Below are 19731 nucleotides of genomic sequence, written 5' to 3' on the forward strand. Positions count from 1 at the left end.
CATTGACAGCTGAAAGTGTGAATCAAAAGCTGTGCTGGTGATTGTAACATGTGGCTTAATTAATGCAGACAAAAAGGGAGCTTGTTTTTCCGGCAGTTTAATCTCAGCACCTTAGGGTGTTGGTGTCTTTGTTTCTCCCTTTAATATTGTTCTGTGTGAGTGATTTTTATTTTTTTTTTAATTCTTTTGGCCTATCCAGGTTGTAGTACAGCTGTTTCCATATGGGGAGCACAGCTGCCATGACTGTGATGGAAACCTTATGTATGTCCGAGGCAGTCTCCTCGCCCTCCAACCTGCTCTTTGTTGTACTTCCTCTGGGCTTGTGTAGTCACAGCTGAGGCACATGGGCATGTCAGCCTAATCTCCATACATGCTTTTGGGTGCTTGCCTGATCTGATCTGCATTTTTACATTTGTTTTAAGCTAGGATAATTTCTTCCCTCCTGAAATGTAGTAATTTCCTGGTGAAAATGAATGACAGTTATTGTAAATACATTATTTTTAGATGCTTTTCTTAAAGCTCTTTTCTGTCTGTACTCTTAGACCTCCTGTAATGCTACAGCAAGCTGCTGAAAACGGGTTTGTCCTAGAAAGTGGCAATCTGGGTATGAGATGAGCTCAGCCTGAATGAGCTACTGGCCCTCATCATGATGGCAAGCAATTTTTAAAAAATTATTTGATTTAACCTAAATAAAATTGCTGGGGTTTGGGGTTTGACTGTATTTTTTCTATGCTGGGCTGACACTTAAAATATCATTTTATCCCATCCCATTCAACATGCCGTTCACCATAAAATGAAAAGACTCAGTATCTGGTACTTGTAGTAAAAGGAAAGGATAAGCAAGTCTTGATTCCACACTGGAAATGGTGCTGGGACCTTTGTGTTATCCAGTGGCTGAGGAAGTTTACAGGACATCCAAGTTCAACTTCCTCTTCTGCACGAGAAAATCTGCGTTGATCTTACATATCCAAAAGAGTTCCCTAAACACAAAGCTAGAAGATACTCACAAGTGTTCTAGTCTCTCCTGTTGATGTTTAACCACCAAATCTTTCATCTTTACATGCTGATTGATGTAGGACCATGTAACTGCTTCTCTTTACTCAAACTAGACCTCTTGCCAGTGTAGTATAAAGACATTCGTCCTTTGACTCAGTGAGTATTGATTTTCTCAAATGTGAAATAGAGTGCACAACAAATGTGCAAAGGTGCAAGAATCCCATGAAGATCCCTGCCATGGCAGGAGGTATTCACTGTCACTATCCTGCCTTTTACATCTCAAGAACTGATTAGCCCATGCAGTTTTGTGCTTGCCCTTCTTTTTCTCAGGATGACTATCAGAAACAGAGCCACCAATTATGATGATTACAGAATTTTGTAGATTAAATAATTTAGTCCTTCATCACTGTAGGTTTCCACGGTTAGTGCTCTGTTCTCATTGTTGGGTTTTATCCTGTTTTTTCATTTCATCTTGGAAGCAATAAAGCACAAGATAGTTTCAGGCTGGGTCACAGAGCAATCAAACTGAATGACAAGCAGTGTTGCCTACTTGAGAAGTGCAAAAGGTCTTCTTGGCTGCAATTTGAAACAATCTGCCTCTTGAATTTGTGATCATGGGATTCTCATATTCTTCTAAACCCTGAGTGATCAGTCTTTCATGAGATTTGCTTAAAATCCTATAATTTGGAAAGAAAATCACCATTTTGCATTCTTACTTTTGTTCTTCTCTGTTGACCACCTTGGATATTATATGATTGGCTTATGACAATTACATAAAGGTAGAGGCTGGAAATATTAGTTGTGTTCTTTGTTTTCTATTTTAACAAAAGCTGAGTCTTACAAGTTCCCTTACAGTGAATGACATTATTCACTGGGCTCCAAGAGATACAGCTTTAAAAAAAAGCCACTCTGTATTACAAGAGTCATGATACCATTGTGTAAGTTACTAATTCTGGTATCCTGCAGTATTTGAAGAATGGAAAGAGAGATGAGTTAATGATTTAAAAAACTTTTTTGTTCCTTTGTCTTCACCAACGACTTAGAGACTAAATGCTTCTGGAATTGCTAGTACTGTTCCATATGGGTTTCCAGGCAACTATGGAGAAAGGATGCATATATTATACATTCTGCATTATGCATCAATTATTTAATCAAAAGTTCAAAAGGGCTTGATTTAGCATATTCCCTGCAGACAAATCCTTAGTCTGTAAGTGTTCACTCAGAGCACAATATCCTGAAAATAGGTTCAGATTTTCTTTTCCTTTCAACTGTAAAAGTTTATTAATATGCTTGACAATCATAATAGCTGTTAGAGAGCTGGCATATAACCTGTATATTTGGCATGTTCATTGAGGGACTGCTGTTCAGCTTTTTCTTCAGTGTTAGCATGAAGTGTACTCTTTTTATGTAAGAGGGTTGTGTTATCTCAGGTGTCCCTGAGTATTTTTTAAAGGCTGCCACTGCAAGTCTGTCTCTTACAAGACTGAGACAAGAACTATTAGTGGATATTTGGAATTAATTTTAATGTCAAAAGGAGTGAAACATGGATATCTACCTTAAAACTCTTACATTTTCAGTTGCTTAGAGATGGATTTTTCAAACACACCCATGATCCCAAGTGGCTCCTGTTGAAAACAGGAGTTGCAGAAGATTGTCAGCTAATACTATTTTGTCCTTTAAAGAGGAAAATGACTGATTTGGCTTTCTTTAAGTCCGAAGGTGACAGACATGTGGCCTAGGTCATGTCACAAGTATACTGTTGGGGTCCCTCCCCTGCCATGTAGCCCTGGGAGAGGGGCCCTGGGGGGGAGACACGGGGTCTCCCTGCCCCTGGTCAGCCTCATTTCCCATTGGTTATTTTGTGTTCCCCGGTGTGGCCAAGGACCCTGGGGTCCCGTGACTGCGGAGTTCCTGAGCTGAGCCCCGGCCATGTGGCTGGAGAAATAAACATCTCTGAAACATCTACCACGAATCTGTCCATATATGCTTCGTTTCCACGGGACTCCTGGTTTGAAATATGCTTGTTGCAGTAATCCCCGCTGCAACAGTATACCTACATGCTGCCCTCTGCTACACAAGTGGCGCAGCTCTGCCTGAATGCAGACAGCTTTTGTAATTGGATCATAGCTGAAAATCTCTTCTTACTGACTTCCTGAACTCTGTGAAGACTGCCATTCACTGTGCTATTTCTGATGGCTTTCCTGATGAACGTGTAATGTTGGACAGTCTGTTCCGTTCCTGCTCATGTCTCTGAACATCTGCTGCTCGTAATAGGCATCACTCACCTTTGTCTGGCAGCCTTTGGCTTAGTTACCCCAATTCAGAAAGTTTTTTATCCTATTTCACATTGGACCTCCTAATAAACAATTAAAACAGAAGAAAATAAATTATTACTTTTATTTATTGTTGTTGTTGTTGTTGTTGTTGTTGTTATTGTTATTATTTTGGTAATCTTGTGGACAGTCTAAAAATTGCAAAATGTGTGTAGACATACTGTTTGATGGAAACAAACCAATACCTTCGTGATCACAGAATCACTGTATCTTCTTATTCTTCGCATGACAGCTTTTTCTTCCTTCACCCTCATGTTTTTCCCCTCAATGTGGTGCTGTTTGTAAGTCACCTTCATTATTTCCCTGTCCCTTCTTCAGCTTCATGTCATTATCTGTGGCATTTGCTTTATCTCTGACTTCTCTGCAACCTTCATTCTCTTGTCTGCTCTCTCTTTTCTTGTTATCCTGTTGGTTCCAAGAACATTTTTTCAGGCAAACTCTCTCTTAGACTTGAGCCTTTGTTCCCTTTCCTTGGGCTGTTCTGATCCATCCTGTTTGGGTATTTTGCTGGGTCTGCCCCAATGTCACATGAGTGAGCACCTCCATAATGTGTCAGAGTGCATTAAGCAGTGTGACATAATGCCTGTCACATTTGGGTCATTCTCTCAGGGGTTTTTCTGTATGACATCCTGTTTATGTGGAAAGGGGGAAAAGAAGTAACAAGTCATCTTTGGAGCAGTTACCAGTGAGTTTGGTGATCATGGTCCTTTGTTCCTAAGGACCTGCATCTTGAAGCCCCGCATCTCCATTCCGGACTCAAAGCAGTTATTCTTGAGGAGTCATACATCAGCTCAGTGCATACATACATGTTTTCTGTAGAGACTAAGGGATTGTTTTTATGTCCTTGCAGATTCCTGACAGGATAAGCTCAACTATTTTGCCCAATATGTGTATTGTAGCATTGCATTCACAGAATCACAGAATTATGTAGATTGGAGAAGACCTCCAAGATCATCAAGTCCAACCTTTGACCCATCACCACCACCTTGTCAACTAGACCACAGCACTTAGTACCATGTCCAGGTATTTCTTGAACACCTCCAGGGGTGATGACTCCCCCAGCTAACTCCCTGGGCAGCCTGTTCCAAAGCTTAACAACCCTTCCAGTGAAGAAATTCCTCCTGATGTTTTGAGCTCCTTCTTCATTGCATCTGCCAAGTTGGGTATTTTGCTCAACTTTTTATGCCCTGTCCTGGTTTCTAAGCTGTCAGTCGGCTCAGGAGAACAAGTAGGCACTACGGAGCTTTCCTCCGCCTTAACCACAGTCTGCGCCATCTTCCTGCCTAAACAGTGGTCTCCATCACAACCTCACACAGAAAGTCCTACCTGTCTCCAGCCATTCCTCATTCCTGTCTCCAGTAACTTTTACAAATAAGCCCACTGGTGGAGCCAGCCACAGCCAGTGGTGAATGTTCTCAGCGATTATGGGCTTCTTCAGGGTGAAGATAGCAAATAGTCCCTAGAAGGGAAGTAAGAATGTGGGACCTGATGTCATTTTTATTATAATTCTCTTCTCCGGTAGTTCCTGAAGAGTGGTTTTTTCCATGCTCATTTGTTTTCAGTTACATCAAAAGTCAAGTCTGTGTTACTCTAGTAATATAGATCAGCTTCATAACACCCAGAATATTCAGAGAGAAGCTTTATTTAACTTAGCTCTTATATCCTATTTTACTGCATCTAGTTTTATTTTCCATAAGTCTTAGTGGAAGATTTCATACAGCAAGTATCTGGTATGGTAGGACAAATTGTGCAAACAGAAGATGTTGGCCATAAAAATAATTTCCTGCTTTTGTAAGTGTGAAGAGACTGCACAATATAATGTCCTCAGTGGGTATTGTTATTAATACAGTTCTGTGTCTCTATACAATGAACATTAAGCTTCCTGGCATTAATGTTTGTGATGTACAATGGCTTTACAGAGGCATTTTCCTTGTGCTGAATCAAGGCATTCCCAGGCTGAATTCAGACTGAGTTGTATCTGTGATACTATTTTTGGCTGCAGAGGTTTTCTAGCAGGATATTTGGCCCTTTACCAAGAAAAGCGTGGGCTAATTCCACAGAAGTTCTCTGTCTGCTCAGCCTTTTCTTTGGTCCATGTGGATGGATAGACAGATGTCTCCTTTCCTGACAGGGAGTAAATTGAAAGTAACTCATTTGAACTCACTGACATCACTATGCCACAAAGGAAAGAATGAATCAGTCTCTCAGTGTGTATTGTTTGAGGAGGTTGAACTCAATTTCTGATAAATGAAGTTGACAGTAGTATCATACTGCATCTCTTGTAGAGGTCCTGATCTTCCCTGAGTTTAATTTTCCACAGTTCATTCATCTATATTTTGCCTTGAAACTCTTTATTTTGTCTTGGATTTGCAGGATATCTTCAAGGACTGCATGTGTAAAATACAGGATGACAGATAAGTGGCCATGTACATTGAGACTCTTACTCCATCTAAGGGCCCTAACAACATCATTAAAGAGCTTCTATCACACAGGGGGAAGGATGGATGTGCGAAACTTCACCTAAATCTCGTTTATCTGTCATTGCACATTGTGCAGTCTTGTTGCCTTTCTCAGTGTTGCTGATTGTCAAGCTTTGTTTGTATCAACTGGAGCTTTTCTCCTTTGCCTAGTCCTTATTTCCTCAAGAGATGTGTAGTTTTAGAGCATGGTATTTTAAGGGGAGACACTGCAGTTGCCTTCTGGTCTGGGAGTCCTGGTTACTGAGGGAATCAGCTGGGGAAGTGGAGCACTGACCCACTCTTGCAGAAGGCATTGCTTTGAATATGGGTAATGTCAGGAGAGAAAATCTGGAAAGATTGTGTGAGCACAAAGCCAGAGTTCAGTTAAATATTATGTATAGTTTCTCTGAATAGGATGCTGTCTACTCAAATGAAATTGATACCCCAAAAACGAATATTCCAGATACCAGGATCCATTTTTCCCTCTTTTCAACCTGATTATGGGTCATATCCCAGAAGATTTTGGGGCAAATAAATTGCGTTGTTGTCAAATGGAATACATGATTAAATACCTATGAAAACTTGAACCTATGACAGTAATTAGCAACTTGATTACCAATCTCAGCAAAAGGCCTGAACTGTCATTATGACTTCAGGCAGAAGATGCTTTTTCACTATAATCCTGTGTGTCACATGAATTGTCCTGCTTCACAGCAGTGCTCTCACTCTCAACAGCTGAAGTTGGTACTGGGATTTTTCCCAGAAACCCTCTGGACTGAACCAAACTCTTCGTAAGAGAGAAGCATATGGCTAATAGTCTTTAGTACGTCTCTTCTGCTCTGGGGATGAAAAATGCAGTTGTGGTATCAGACTGTTTACCCAAGCATTAAGTTCAGCTTAAGAATTTCTCTAATTATTTTTAATTGATGAAAATGTTATGGGTCAAATTCAGTCCACATTACATAAGAAAATATTTAAATTAGTAGAATAAGGATCAGGTTAAGAATTTGCATATATGTAAAACACCACATCTTCTATATTCAAGAAAGTGAACAATTCATCTTTCATTAGTAGTCTGTACCTTGTGTTGCTGTTTACAGTCTGGCCAAACCTAAATTATTTAAAAAATAATGTTACAGAAAACAAAGTAACCATGGATCACACTCTGAAAAACAGGATATATGCCAAGGAGAGCTTTTGTTTTCAAGCAGTTCTAAATGTGTAATAGATGTTCATTCTTTTTCATTGACCTTTGTGATATGGTTGAACCTTAAAGGTTGATAATGTAATCTCAACTTGTTTTCTATAGCTATTAGGTAAGAAATTATTGTAAAGAACTGTTAAATCGCATTTTCCCTTATCACAAGCTGTTTTTTAAAGGAAAGACCAGTTAATACAGGATTGGGGATAATACCCTATATCCTTAAGCTGGTAACGTGCACTGCTTCAAAATTAATGAAAAACGTAAATAACCCAATTTGTTAACATTTGCATTCACTCTACATTTGCTTTTGGCTGGTAACAGTGCCAAGCAAGCTGTAGTCCTCTTGTGGCATGGGGAGTGGATGGAGCTGGCAGCGGTTCTATCAGAGGGAAAAAAGGAAATTATTGATGAAAGAAAGATGTGGTATAAGTCCGACTTGGCATTTGAAGAAGCATACTGCTGGAGAAGATGTTATCACTGTAATAAGGGCATCCAACACCAAGACATTGTGCGTTTTCCACCGCACGGGTTTGGCATTGTTTGCCTGCCACGTGTGATCGCCGGTACAGGACATCCACACAGCCGAAAATCCACGCACACAGCCTTGCTTCGGCTAAATACGAGACAAGGCCGTTCTCGGGGGACAGCGGTGGGGATGCACCGCCTTTGATTGGCGCTGTCTCGCTTGGCATTGTGCCAGGAGAGAGTTAAAACGCTGGAGCGAGCGTGGCTGCGTTTAAAATCCACCCAGTAGTGCCATCCTGTGGCGAGGAGCGCGGCCGCCGGGAGCCCGTGCCGCGTGTCCCGCCGGCTGCCGCAGATCTCAGCCCGTGTGTCTTGCGTTCTTGCACACCATCTGAGCTGTGCCAGCCTCTCGCCCTGTGGCTTCCTCCGCGTATGTTCAGGCATTTCTGAAATTCTGCTTTTATCTCCGAAGTAGGAGGGTTAGACGTGGCTTCTGATTCTCCTCTGGAAACATTTTTTGAAAGTCTCCATGATTTGGTCGCTGTATGCACTGTCAGGTTCGCCAGTTCTATATTTTACAGATTGAGCTGAGAACTCAAATGTAAGGCAAACAGATCTTTTTTAAGAGAAATGAGAAAGCTGTTGTATATCGTACATATCTATTGACCAAGTCTTGTTACCTCGTGAGTTCTTTAGCTATTTAAAAGCTGACACTTGCAAAACCCTTTTGAAAGAACTATTAAGTCAGACTGAGGCCTGATCACACAGTGCCACAAGTAAAGCTGTTGTTATTAAAATAGTTTTATAGTGGGATCACAAGAAAATAGAGACACTGTCTAGAAATACCATTGTCTTCTGCAGAGGGGGTGATTATAAAGTTTCTGACTGTGGAATACATATAGCCACAGTTCTGCTATTTGCTTGTTGGTCTTTAATTCATAAATATGCTTAACTCTTAAAATAAGAAAATTATGTGTAATCAATGGACTTAAACCATTGTTGTTGACTTCTTAGCAACAGGGGCAGAGTTTTAATTCTTTCCTGGTTTTCATCAAAATACTAAGAAGCTTAGAGTTAGATTTTTTTATTATTTCATTTTATATATGTAAATACTTCAGTCATCATTTCAAATAAATAATTTCAAAGCACGTTTATAAAAAAGAAAACACTTTGCCAGCATCTGGGTGACAAGTAGATGACAACAGTTTCCCAGCCCAGCACTCAGAGTGGATCACCCACTGTTCCCTTTTGCAGAATTGACTGTCATTAGTGCTGCTCCTTGGGGAGACTGATGGCTTCTGCCGCCCACAGAGAGCCCTTTAGGCTTAGGTTAAATATAGGTGAGACAAGATGGTCAGGAATTGACAGCAGGGGAAGAAGGAATTTCTGTTGTAAATTAAATTAATGTGTAAGAGAGGCATTTTACTGGAGATCTTTACACACTCATACACATTGGTGGATTTGTCAGGTACCATATTAAAAGTGAAAAGACCACATATCAGTGTAATGTTAGCCTAATGATTATTCCTCATTAGTAACACTTGACCAAAGTGCTGTAGTGATGAGAATCCCAGGAGGTTTTAGAATAACTGATTTTACCTTCTGGGCACAACATAGGTGGAGTATAATGGGATGCCAGCCCAGGTATGCAGACAGGGGAGCCTTTAAAACTTTCCCTACATTTTCTGTGCCTCAGTTGTACACATCATGTCCTGCAGATTTCCAGACACCCAGCAGCCAGGTTTGGCACCCCCCCAGGAATGTCTTTTCTGCATGCAGTGTGCAGCTGCCTGGCACATGCACAGACAACCCAGCTGCTGCTGGCTGGGACATCACTTGTCCCATGTGGCATCACATGGACAGGTGATGTGTGTGAATCCACTGAGTCCAAATGCAGCTGACTTACTCCATATGCCCATGGGTTCAGGAAAAGCTGCTTCTGTAGGCTGATCTAAATGTTCAGTTCCTAACAGGCACTCCTCCTCGCCACTGAGATGGGCAGGTAGAAGTGGATAGCCTTATTCCAGCTTCCTGCTGAGTCTGCGTACCACACACCTGTGCAATCTCACAGCACAGGCAAAAAGGTGAGGAGGAGGAGGAGGAATGCATGCAGTTGGCTGGGAACTAAAGGGAACCATGGCCTCTCTCTGAAATCCCTTGGCCATCAAGGGAAAGCTAAAGGGAATACCTGAGTACGCACAGTGCTGTGAAGGCCTGCTGTACACCTCACACAAAACCTCTTGATGTGGAGGACTCTTTCTCAAACATTCAAGAGGCCTCAGGGTAGGTTCTGTGTTTTCTTTATTTATGACGTGTTAGGAAAGGGCCTTGGAGCACAGCTTACTTGAGTAATGATTTTAGAGAAAAGTCAGCGGGCAACACTGGTTCCTTTCCAATAAGAGTTACTGTTTTTGCAGTATAGGTTCATGATTAAACAAGGATATCACAGAATCACTGGGGCTGGCAGGGACTTCTGGAAAGAACAGGGTCAGCTACAGCAGATTGCTCGGGGTTTTGACTTGTTCAGGTTTGATTATTTTCAAGGATGGAGACTCCACAGCCTTTGTGGGCATTATCACAGTGTTTGAAAATCCTCACAGGGAAAATCTTTTCTTTACATTTAAACGCTTTTCTGTATTTTAATTCTTGCCTGTTTCCTTTGGTCCTTTCACTTTCCTTTCCCTGAGAAGAGTGTGGCTCCATATTCTCTACTCCCTTACACTGGATCATAGAATCATAAAATGTCTTGGGTTGAAAGGGACCTTAAAGATCATCTAGTTCTAACCCCTCTGCAATGAGCAGAGATACCTTTCTCTAGACCAGGTTGCTCAAATCCCCATCCAGTCTGGCCTTGAACACTTCCAGCAATGGGACATCCATGACTTCTCTGGGCTACTTGTTCCAGTGCCTCACCACCCTGACAGTGAAGAATTTCTTCGTCATATCTGATCTAAACCTACTCTCAGTTTAAACTCATTCCCCTTTGTCTTATCAGTACATACCCTTGTAAAAAGCTCCTCTCCAATTCTCTTGAAGGCTCTCTTCAGGTACTGGAAGACTGCAATTAGGTCACCACAAAACCTTGTCTTCTCCAGGCTGAGCAGTCCCAACTGTCTTTGCCTTTCCTCATAGCAGAGGTGCTTCATCCCTCTAATCATGGTGGCCAGATGTTTATACACACTTGTAAAGCCCTCCTGAGCCTGCCTGCCTGTAGTCTGAGCAGTCCCACCTCTCTCAGTCTCTCTCCATATGCTCCAGTCCCTTCATGATCTTCGCTGTGACCAAGGCAGAGCCGAGGGGAAGGGTCACTTCCACCTGCTGGCAATACACTGCTCAGTGCAGCCAGGGAGGATGCTGTCTGCCTTTGCTTCCAGTGCGTATTGCAGGTGGGCATCCAGCCTGTATTGGTACATGGGGTTCTTCCTTTCGACGTTCAGTGCTCTGTATTTCCATTTGTTGCCTTTCCTGAAGTTGCTGTTGGCGTATTTCTCAGGCTAGTGAGGTTCCTCTTAGTGGCAGCCCAGCCCTGGCCTATCAGTCACTCTTCCTGGTTTTGTGTCACCTGCAGACCTGCTGAGGGTACTCTGTCCCATCATTCAGGTCATTGAGGAAGGTGCTGAACAGTTGGACCAGCTGCCTAGCAGGTGCCCAGCTGTGGTGGAAATCACTGGGCTGTATGAACATTGCCTGGCAGTAGCAGTGGGCAAGGGAGGTAAATGAGAAGCCTGAGAGACATGGGAGCAGGAACAGGAACATCCAGGACATATCCAGGTACAGACTGAGCAAAGGTTCAGATATTTGGGCTATAAGTAGTCTGGATGTCCCTGGCTGTGTAGAGTGACAGCTGTCACCAAGTGTACCCTGCCAAAGAGTACCTCATCTTAGCTTGAGCAGAAGCAACACCCTGGTAAACTTTCTTTTTCATATAATTTGGTACCCATGGAGCATAAAAAACTGCAAGCCTTCATCACTGGCACTTTGATCTGCATAGTGGTGGGGTGTGCAGGTAAAGCTTTCAGTGATCACACTACAGCTGACTGATTTGAGGGGCAGCTTGGCCACCAACAGGTGTAGTTTAGAGGAAAAACACGCCTCGGGCAGTCCTCTGTTACCTGCCTGGCAGCAGGAGAGAGGGATCCAAACAGAAAATGTGAGTAACTTCCCAGGGCTTCTTAGCGATGACAAATGGCTCCAATACCCTTATTTTTGATGGGTTCATAGATTCTAATGAAAAAAAGAATCGTCTAACATATTTTATAATATTTTTAGGATTGTTAGACAAGGAAGCATAAATCTTTCCCTTTTAATGGAATCCACCTGAAATACCTGACATACAGTCAAGTGCCATTGATTTCAAATGACAGTACAAGTATGCTTAAACTCAAGCATGTGTGTAAGAGCTTTCTGGACTAAAATCTTCATGAAATGTATAGTAAAATATTGGAAATAGTTTAAATTAATATTTCTTTTAAAGTTTTTCCTGTATTCACCAATAAAGGAAAATACATCAAGGAGGATTTCGGTCCTAACTATCATTTGAACATGTTTAACTTCTATTTACTTAGACCTACTGTATGTTAGATAAATTTTGAATTTATTTTAGAGTCCTAATTTAGTCATTTCCTGTGTTTGATAAAATGTAGTCTCCTCTTCCATGTTCATTTAGTAGTAAATGGAGAGGTAACCTTGTGAAGTTCATGGTTCAGGTGTAATACAAAAAAATGAAATAGAACAGATGAGAATTTTTGTATAAGTGGATCCATTTAATGGTAAGAAAGCTTAAACACACAGACTGTTTTTATTTTTTTTAAATTTTTTTTTACTACTTAGAAGATAAACTTTGCTACAGTTTTTTCATTTTTATGTTTGCTTAGGGCAACATCATTTCTTGACAGCTGATGTTTGAAGTAATCTGCCTCGTTTGAGATTAGTGATATATCCAAGATTATTAGTATCTCACAGCCTTTCCATAATTATAAATTGCATGATGGAGAGAAAAATTCATTTTTCACTGCATAAGTAAATATTAATGTCTTTGCTTTGAGTTGAAAAAAGGGAGTGTAGTCCATCTCTTCTCTCTCATTTTGGTTATTAAGATACTATATCTACCAAAGAGAAAATTACTTACTGCAAATAAATTAAAGTTACTTGTTACAATAAATTAAAAATACATTGGTTTTTTGAAGATGAAGAATGAAGAACCTAGGAAATACCTGAAGAAAAGAGGGAGGATCAAGATCAGTAAAACTGACACGTGTGTCAAATGAGCAACATAAGATTGCTAAAGTCTGTTTTCTCTAAATGTATCCAGGGTACATCTCTTGCACAAATTGACCTGTTGACAGAGTTGTAGGTGATGGAATTCTGCACTGTAAATACTAGTTGCTCGTTTTCATTATAAAAGTAGTAAAAAGTAAAAGGAAGAGGTATTCTGAACACAGGTAAAGGCAGAAGGACAGGATGTAAAACTTGAAGGTATCTGAAAACTGAGGAGAATACAAAACTCCTTTCAAACTGAGCCAGCCATCTTCATCCACCCTTGCATCCTGCAGGGAGAGACTGATCAGTTCTGTCTCAATGCGCTGGCAACAGGCACTCTCCAAACGTTGTTTTAACAGCTGAAGGAGTCCACTGAAGGAAATAACATTTGCTATTTGGAGTGTATTTTCATGCATTAATATTAATTCTCTGCAGTTCAGCCTGGGTCTCCTCAAAGAGGGCACTTTTTGGTAGCGATTACTGTGGAGTGAATGGCAGCCATCTGTAATGCTCCTCATCTGTGTCATCCCGCTTCTGTCCGGACACTGAACTTTATTTACATTCACTAATGTCTCTTACTGAGCATGCTCAAATATGAAACCTCCTATGATGCTGTTTAAATATTACATAATGTCATAGAAGTTAAATTAGCAGACAGTGTTCACCATAGAAGATGTAACAATGCAGAGCTTTATCTTAGCTGTGACTTTAGAAATCACTTCACAGGAAATCTAAAGGGAAACGTAGTTTAGCAATTGCTTATGGAGATTGCCTACATTTTTTTTCAGACATGAGGCAGATGAGTGAGATCTACACTTGGGTAGCTGTGCTGTTTACAGAGCATGAGGCCTTTCTGAAGGGTCCATGAAGGTTGGCTGGGCTTCATGATTTTTGATTGCCTTGTATCACACAGGCATTAGATACAAGCAGCTTTTACTCCTACTGCATAGTGATCATCTGCTGGCACTGAAGAAACAACTGACAGATTTCTCTAGTTTTCCAAATCTGTTTCTGAAGGGGCATATTTCACATGCTGAGGCATAATTCGCTTTTCAGTGGGAAATGTGGGCAAGGCAACAAAAGCAACAACAGCAATTAGAAGTCAAAAACAAACTTTTGGAGTGTTAGTCTCTTGACGGAATTCAAGGCAGATTTTAGGAGAGAGAAAGCTCTCCCGCATTTATATGCTGCTTTGTTACTCTGCAAACTCTTCTTGTTAGTATCATAGTAGCATGTAGAAATCAGATTTGGGGTTTATTGCACTACGTGTTGTGCAAACAAAGTAAGGAGATATGCCTTCTTCAGTGAGATTAAAACAGTCTCAGGGATGGATAAATAAATAAATGAGCATAGCAGGTATTATGGAAAATGGATAGAAGAGATGATGAGGAATGTAGGCTTATGCAAAGTTTGCAAGGTTGACATTCTGTTATTACATTGAAAAGAATACAGATACCACATTAGCTATAGGCATAAATTTCTATTAGTACAAACGAGTGGAGCTTGCAGAGTCCTGTGTTTTACCTTCCCTTTTGCCAGTCCTGACAGGTTGACTTGGCAGCATGATATAGTACGTAAAAGTTTGCTTAATATGTGAGTAACCTTAAAAAAAAAATAGAATTCAAGGTGATCAGTAGGGCACTACACCTGAATGTAATCTGCACAAGGTCAAGCGATGCAATGTGAAAGGTAGTGACTGTGACAGGATCTGATAGCTGTTCATACAGATTGAAGTATTTATTATTCGTATTTTATATAAAACCTGAATTATTCTAGGTCATGTAGCAGTCAGACTAGTAAAGACGTATTTTCTTAATGTTTCAGGAGGAAGGTGTGATATTCAACTCAATTAACTTTACCAGGTCTGAGGTTACATCTCATGTAAACATGTTGCTTTAGGCTTTGTCTGTGGTCAGTGAAGAAATATGAGCAGATTCAAAGCAGTGTTCATCCCACCTGTCTCCCAACAGATGCTTTAAGGTGCTTTTTTCTTTTACTGACATGAGAGGGAGCCTTGCTCACCGGTCAACAGTAGACACTTAGTTTTTTACATTTAATTTAGCTGCATGATTCTTGTCCATAACAACTGACTTGAGTAAAGGTCAGAGACTCCAGTCATCTGTACAGCAGCCTAACAAACTCTGCTTGTGATTTGGAGCTAGACATTTGAGCAGGTATTTTCAAAACTAGTAGTTCTTGTTAAATGTCTGGCTCATGTCCATCTTCCATCTCCTCCTCCAGGAAATATTACTTCTCAGCCTCTTAGATATATGTAAAATTAATGAATAAAAAGCAAAATAAAATAGCGCAGTAGGATTGTTGTTTATTCAGCTTCAAGTGGAACCGAAGTGTTTCTGTAGAAAAAAAAAGAGCCCAAGTAAAATTATTTATAGCACAAATACACAGCAGTTCCTTGAGACTAATATTTCATGGTGGGTAGGGAACTCTTACAGCTGTGTAATTTCCAATAAGTCATTTTCTTAGTCTTGTGCCCTACCTTTCTGGCATACCAATGAACATCAGGGGAGCTTATGAGGCTTTCAGGTTAGAGTTAACAATAAAACCAGTAATTTTCTCTCAGATGTGTTTAGTATACTGATGTTATTAGTCCCATGTCTGCTAGCCTCTGGACATTTTCCTTCTCAAGACCATGATCAAAACTAACTCTGGATGTGAGTGTGTTATGAGAAATATAGTATCAGTAGGAAAACAAAACAACAAAAAATCCCACATTAAAATCTGATAGCCAGATAGTATCAGTACTAGATCATGTGAAGAATAAAGACACCAACCCCCATTTCAGCCTTATTCATAGTGCCATCTCTTTTCCTCCATATTCTTTTATTCAAGAATTTTCCACTACTAGGCTACAGCAATTACAGTTTAATTACTGCATGAAATTCTCACTGTTAGGGAGTCTGGATGTCTGGTTCTTCCTCCGTGGGTAACCTTTTATCAATGTTAGGGAAACCATCACAGCTTCCAGTGACTACAGAAGTGAACATGTATGGTCAAAACAATTCCTGCACAGGCTGCTTGAAAGGTACCCCAGCAGTTCTGATGACATGATTTGTTACCCTTCAGAATGCCCTTTTCCACTCTCCACTACCACGCTCATGCACTCCCAGATAAACAGCCTGTCCCTGTTTATTCTTTTCCCACCAGCTCTAATGTTGCTGATTTTACATCCTTATTCAATATTTATTATAAGGTTGTCCTAATAATTTCTGCCTTGGTCAGTAGTGCTGGTACCCCTGTTTGTTCTGTTTCTTGGACTGCTCTCTTGTTAGTGTAGCCTCAAGTCAAGGTGAGCCACCTGCATATGGCATGACTGTCTTTTGCAATTTGTTAAGCCTGGTAATTTCTCACATTGTTATCTTTCTATAGTTCATGTTTGATGGTTTGCACACATAACTGGAAGCCAACTTGGTGAAACTGCTGGTGGAAGCACCTTCTTCATCGGCTTGGTCTGAATGACCAGAGACAGCCACCATGGCCATAGACGTTGAGGGAAACATCAGGCTTCATCTTTTGCTTTCTGCCTGGCCTTCCCTCTTAGTACCGCCACAAAATACATGCACGTGGTCCAGCCTGTTCCTGCATCTTCTGGCACATTGCTCTGTATTTCTGGTACTTCCCTTGGCTGCGTTATGTGGTGGAATGCTCATTAACCCTTCTCTCCTGGACCAGACAATGGCTTGCTTTCTGGTGACTTCCTCCATTCTCTGGCCTCTGAGCCATGTGGAGAAGCTGCCCAGAAAGGGTCAGTTATTACATGCCAGCTGTCTTCCTGGAGATCATTCATCTTCCATTTATCCAGATTACCTCTGTGACAGTGAAAACTGATTGAGTGAGAATGGGAATGACTGCATTAAAAGAATCTGAGACCTATGCCAGATTTTTTATAGGGAAGTTGCTCTTCCACCAGCTAGAAAACAAACAGAAGAGTTCAGAGGTTGTATACTCCACCCACCCAGCTGTAGTGGGTTGACTCTGGTTGGATGCCAGACACCCACCAAAGCCTCTCTATCACTCCCCTCTGCAGCTGGTGAAGGGGAAGCAAATAAAACAAAGGGTTGAGATAAGGACAGAGAGAGATCACTCACCAAATACCATCACAGGCAAGACAGATTATAATTAGAGATATGAACTGAATTTATTACTAACAAAATCAGAGCAGGATAATGAGAAGTAAAATAAGACCTTAAAAACACCTTTCCCCCACTCCTCCCTCCTTCACAAGCTCTACCTCCTCTGCCCCAGTGGCACAGGGAGATGGGGAAGGAGGATTATGGCCAGTTCATTACAGGTTGTTTCTGCTGCTGCTCAGGGAGAGGAGTCCTACCCCTGCTCCAGCCTGGGATTCCTCCCATGGGAGACAGTTCTTCGTGAACTTCTCCAGCCAGAGTCCATCCTGTGGACAACAGTTCTTCACAAACTGCTGCAGCACTGGTCACTCTTTCACAGGGTGCAGTCCTTCAAGGACAGGCTGCTCCAGCACGGGTCCCCCACGAAGTCACAAGTCCTACAAGGACACTACTCCATTGGAGGTTCCCCTCTCCGTAGGTTTGCAGGTCTCTGCCAGGACCCTGCTCCAGCACAGGCCTCCCACAGGTTCACAGCTCTCTCTCAGGCACCCACCTGCTCCTCATGGGCTGCAGGTGGATCTCTGCACCCCCGTGGATGTCCATGGAGTACAGGAGCACAGCTGCCTCACCATGGGCTGCAGGGGAATGTCACCTCCAGTGCCTGGAGCATCTCCTCCCCCTCCTTTCCACTGACCTTGTTGTGTACAGGGCTGTTCCTCTCACATATTCTCACCCTGCTATTCTCTGGCAGTAATTACAACTGTGCAAAACCCTTTTTTAAATTTTTCTTAAATATGTTATCCCAGAGGCATTACCACTTCCTCGAGAAATTTCTGGATGGTGCACACTTGGCCAGCAGTGGGTCCATCCTGGAGTGGGCTGGCATTGGCTCTGCCAAACATAGGGGAAACTTCTGGAAGCCTCTCACAGAAACCACCCCTGTAGCACCCTGCTACCTAAACCTGGCCATGCAAACCCAATACATCAGCTTAATTCAGGATAACATTTTGAAGGCAACCTGCCAGCATACAAGGTTGCCTATAGAGGTTTCCTTTTAATACAGAGATAAAATAAGTACTTCGGTGTCACAATGGAACTGCATCTTCTAGGTTTTCACAGTTATTTGCTAGGGAACAGCAAGAAGAAGGGGAAAAGTACCTTGTCTAGTCCCTGAAGTAGTTGCTGCTGCTGTTACCACTCATCTGTGGTGTATCTTCCTCTTTGGGCTTACACATGCACTAGCAGGGTGTTGGAGGCTTTTTAGTCCTGACGCAAAAGAGGGGAAGCCTAATCATAGGGCAAAATTCTAGACTAAGTAAAATGTATCTCATTTCATCATCCATCTACTATCAGCTTACATTTCCCTGCCATCAGACCATCATGTCACATTGCAGACAGCACCTGCAAACCAATCAAGTAAAAATATAATGAGAAGGATTTAAATTAAGTTTCTCTATCCACCAAAAAACAAATCTCCTCCCACATACAGGTACCTCTTGATACATCATAAGACATATCCCCATGCTGTGTAATGAGAACTGTGCAGTGGTTTCTCTGATGAAAAAAAGAATTTGCACCCTGAGGCTCCTGATTTGTTTTTTATTGACACTTTAGTAGGACAGTAGGTAATACATAAGATAAAGGGATGAACCTTTGAGTTCAGGTTTGAACTAAATCCAATTTTTAAATTACTGTAGGGTTTTCTTTATTTTTGGCACAGTCCACCTCTTCTGGAAATGGCAATCCACAGCAAGCCAGTCATACTGCCACAATAAGTGCTATGCAAACAAGATTTCTGTTTGGGTACAATGTGAAGGGTGAGCAGAGATTGTCCTTTAAGCTGTCCTTCTAGGTAAAAACAGCCCCCATCAAATTCAGCTTAGACCAGGACTCCATCAAAGAGAGAGATTTAAAAAATCGTTTGGCAAATATATTTAGATGACACAAAATATGACTTTAGGATCACTTCATTATGTGTTATTTGTTTAACTGTAGCTTTTCTACCATGACTCAATAACAATTATGTTTCTGTGAAATATTTTGCTTTCCATACAAATTGCTGAAAAGAATTTTCAAAATATCAGTATGTGATAAGCACTTAGTATTCGTAGGATCTTCTGAAAAGCCCATCTGCTATGCAAATTAATATCTAAGAGTAATTTCTGAATGGGGATTCATAAAGGCATGGTTCAGAGAAACAATTAGCATATGTTTACCTTTCAGTGATTTCTTTAAAATACGGACTTGTATTTGAATACTTTATATAATGAGGAATGATTTCCCAAGGTGAGGTTGTACTCATTACAACTAGTAATATCAATATATTGTTTGCTTATTAACGGATTTTAATTTTATTTGCTCATTCCTCCACCAGATTCAATATTTGGTGATGGAAAACACATTAATTCGTTTAATCATTCATGAGGTATATTGTACATGGTGGTGTTATTCCCCACCCCGTAGGAGGAGGTGACTCTTTGTCTCAGTTGCTTTCAGGAGCACGTTTTCCCAGCTGAGTCTCTCTGTCCTGTCCCCTAGTGCACCTGGTGGACATCTGGAATGTGATAGAAGCCTTGCGGGAGAACGCCCTGAACAACCTGGACCCCAGCATCGAACTGAACGTGGCTCGCCTGGAAGCTGTGATTTCAACCATCTTCTACCAGCTCAACAAGCGGATGCCGACGACCCATCAGATCAACGTGGAGCAATCCATCAGCTTGCTGCTCAACTTCCTGCTAGCGGCCTTTGATCCGTAAGTCTGCCTTCCTTCCCCTCTCTCCCAACTGGTGAAAGGATTTTACTTCCTCCAGAAATATCTCTGGAGAACAATTGAGCAGGCTCAATTCTGTCCCAAATAATGAGCATGTGAATAGTGCTAACTAGGGAGACAACCTAAATTGAGGGCCTCTGCTTTCTTTTCTTTCGAG

The 19731-nt window shown here is 41.4% G+C and overlaps 1 protein-coding gene across 19 annotated transcripts in view; it reads left to right on the forward strand.

Annotated features, from left to right (window-relative positions):
* DTNA (dystrobrevin alpha) overlaps nt 1–19731 on the forward strand; it is a 231298-nt gene that overhangs the window by 144418 nt on the left and 67149 nt on the right. For all 19 annotated transcript variants that reach the window (XM_032124631.1, XM_032124641.1, XM_032124624.1 and 16 more), the window contains one exon: nt 19343–19556. In XM_032124631.1, the coding sequence (XP_031980522.1) occupies nt 19343–19556 (214 nt within the window). The remainder of the gene's footprint in view (nt 1–19342; nt 19557–19731) is intronic.

This window comes from Corvus moneduloides, chromosome 1 (genome assembly GCF_009650955.1).
Source record: "Corvus moneduloides isolate bCorMon1 chromosome 1, bCorMon1.pri, whole genome shotgun sequence".
In the NCBI taxonomy this organism is placed as follows: Eukaryota; Metazoa; Chordata; class Aves; order Passeriformes; family Corvidae; genus Corvus; species Corvus moneduloides.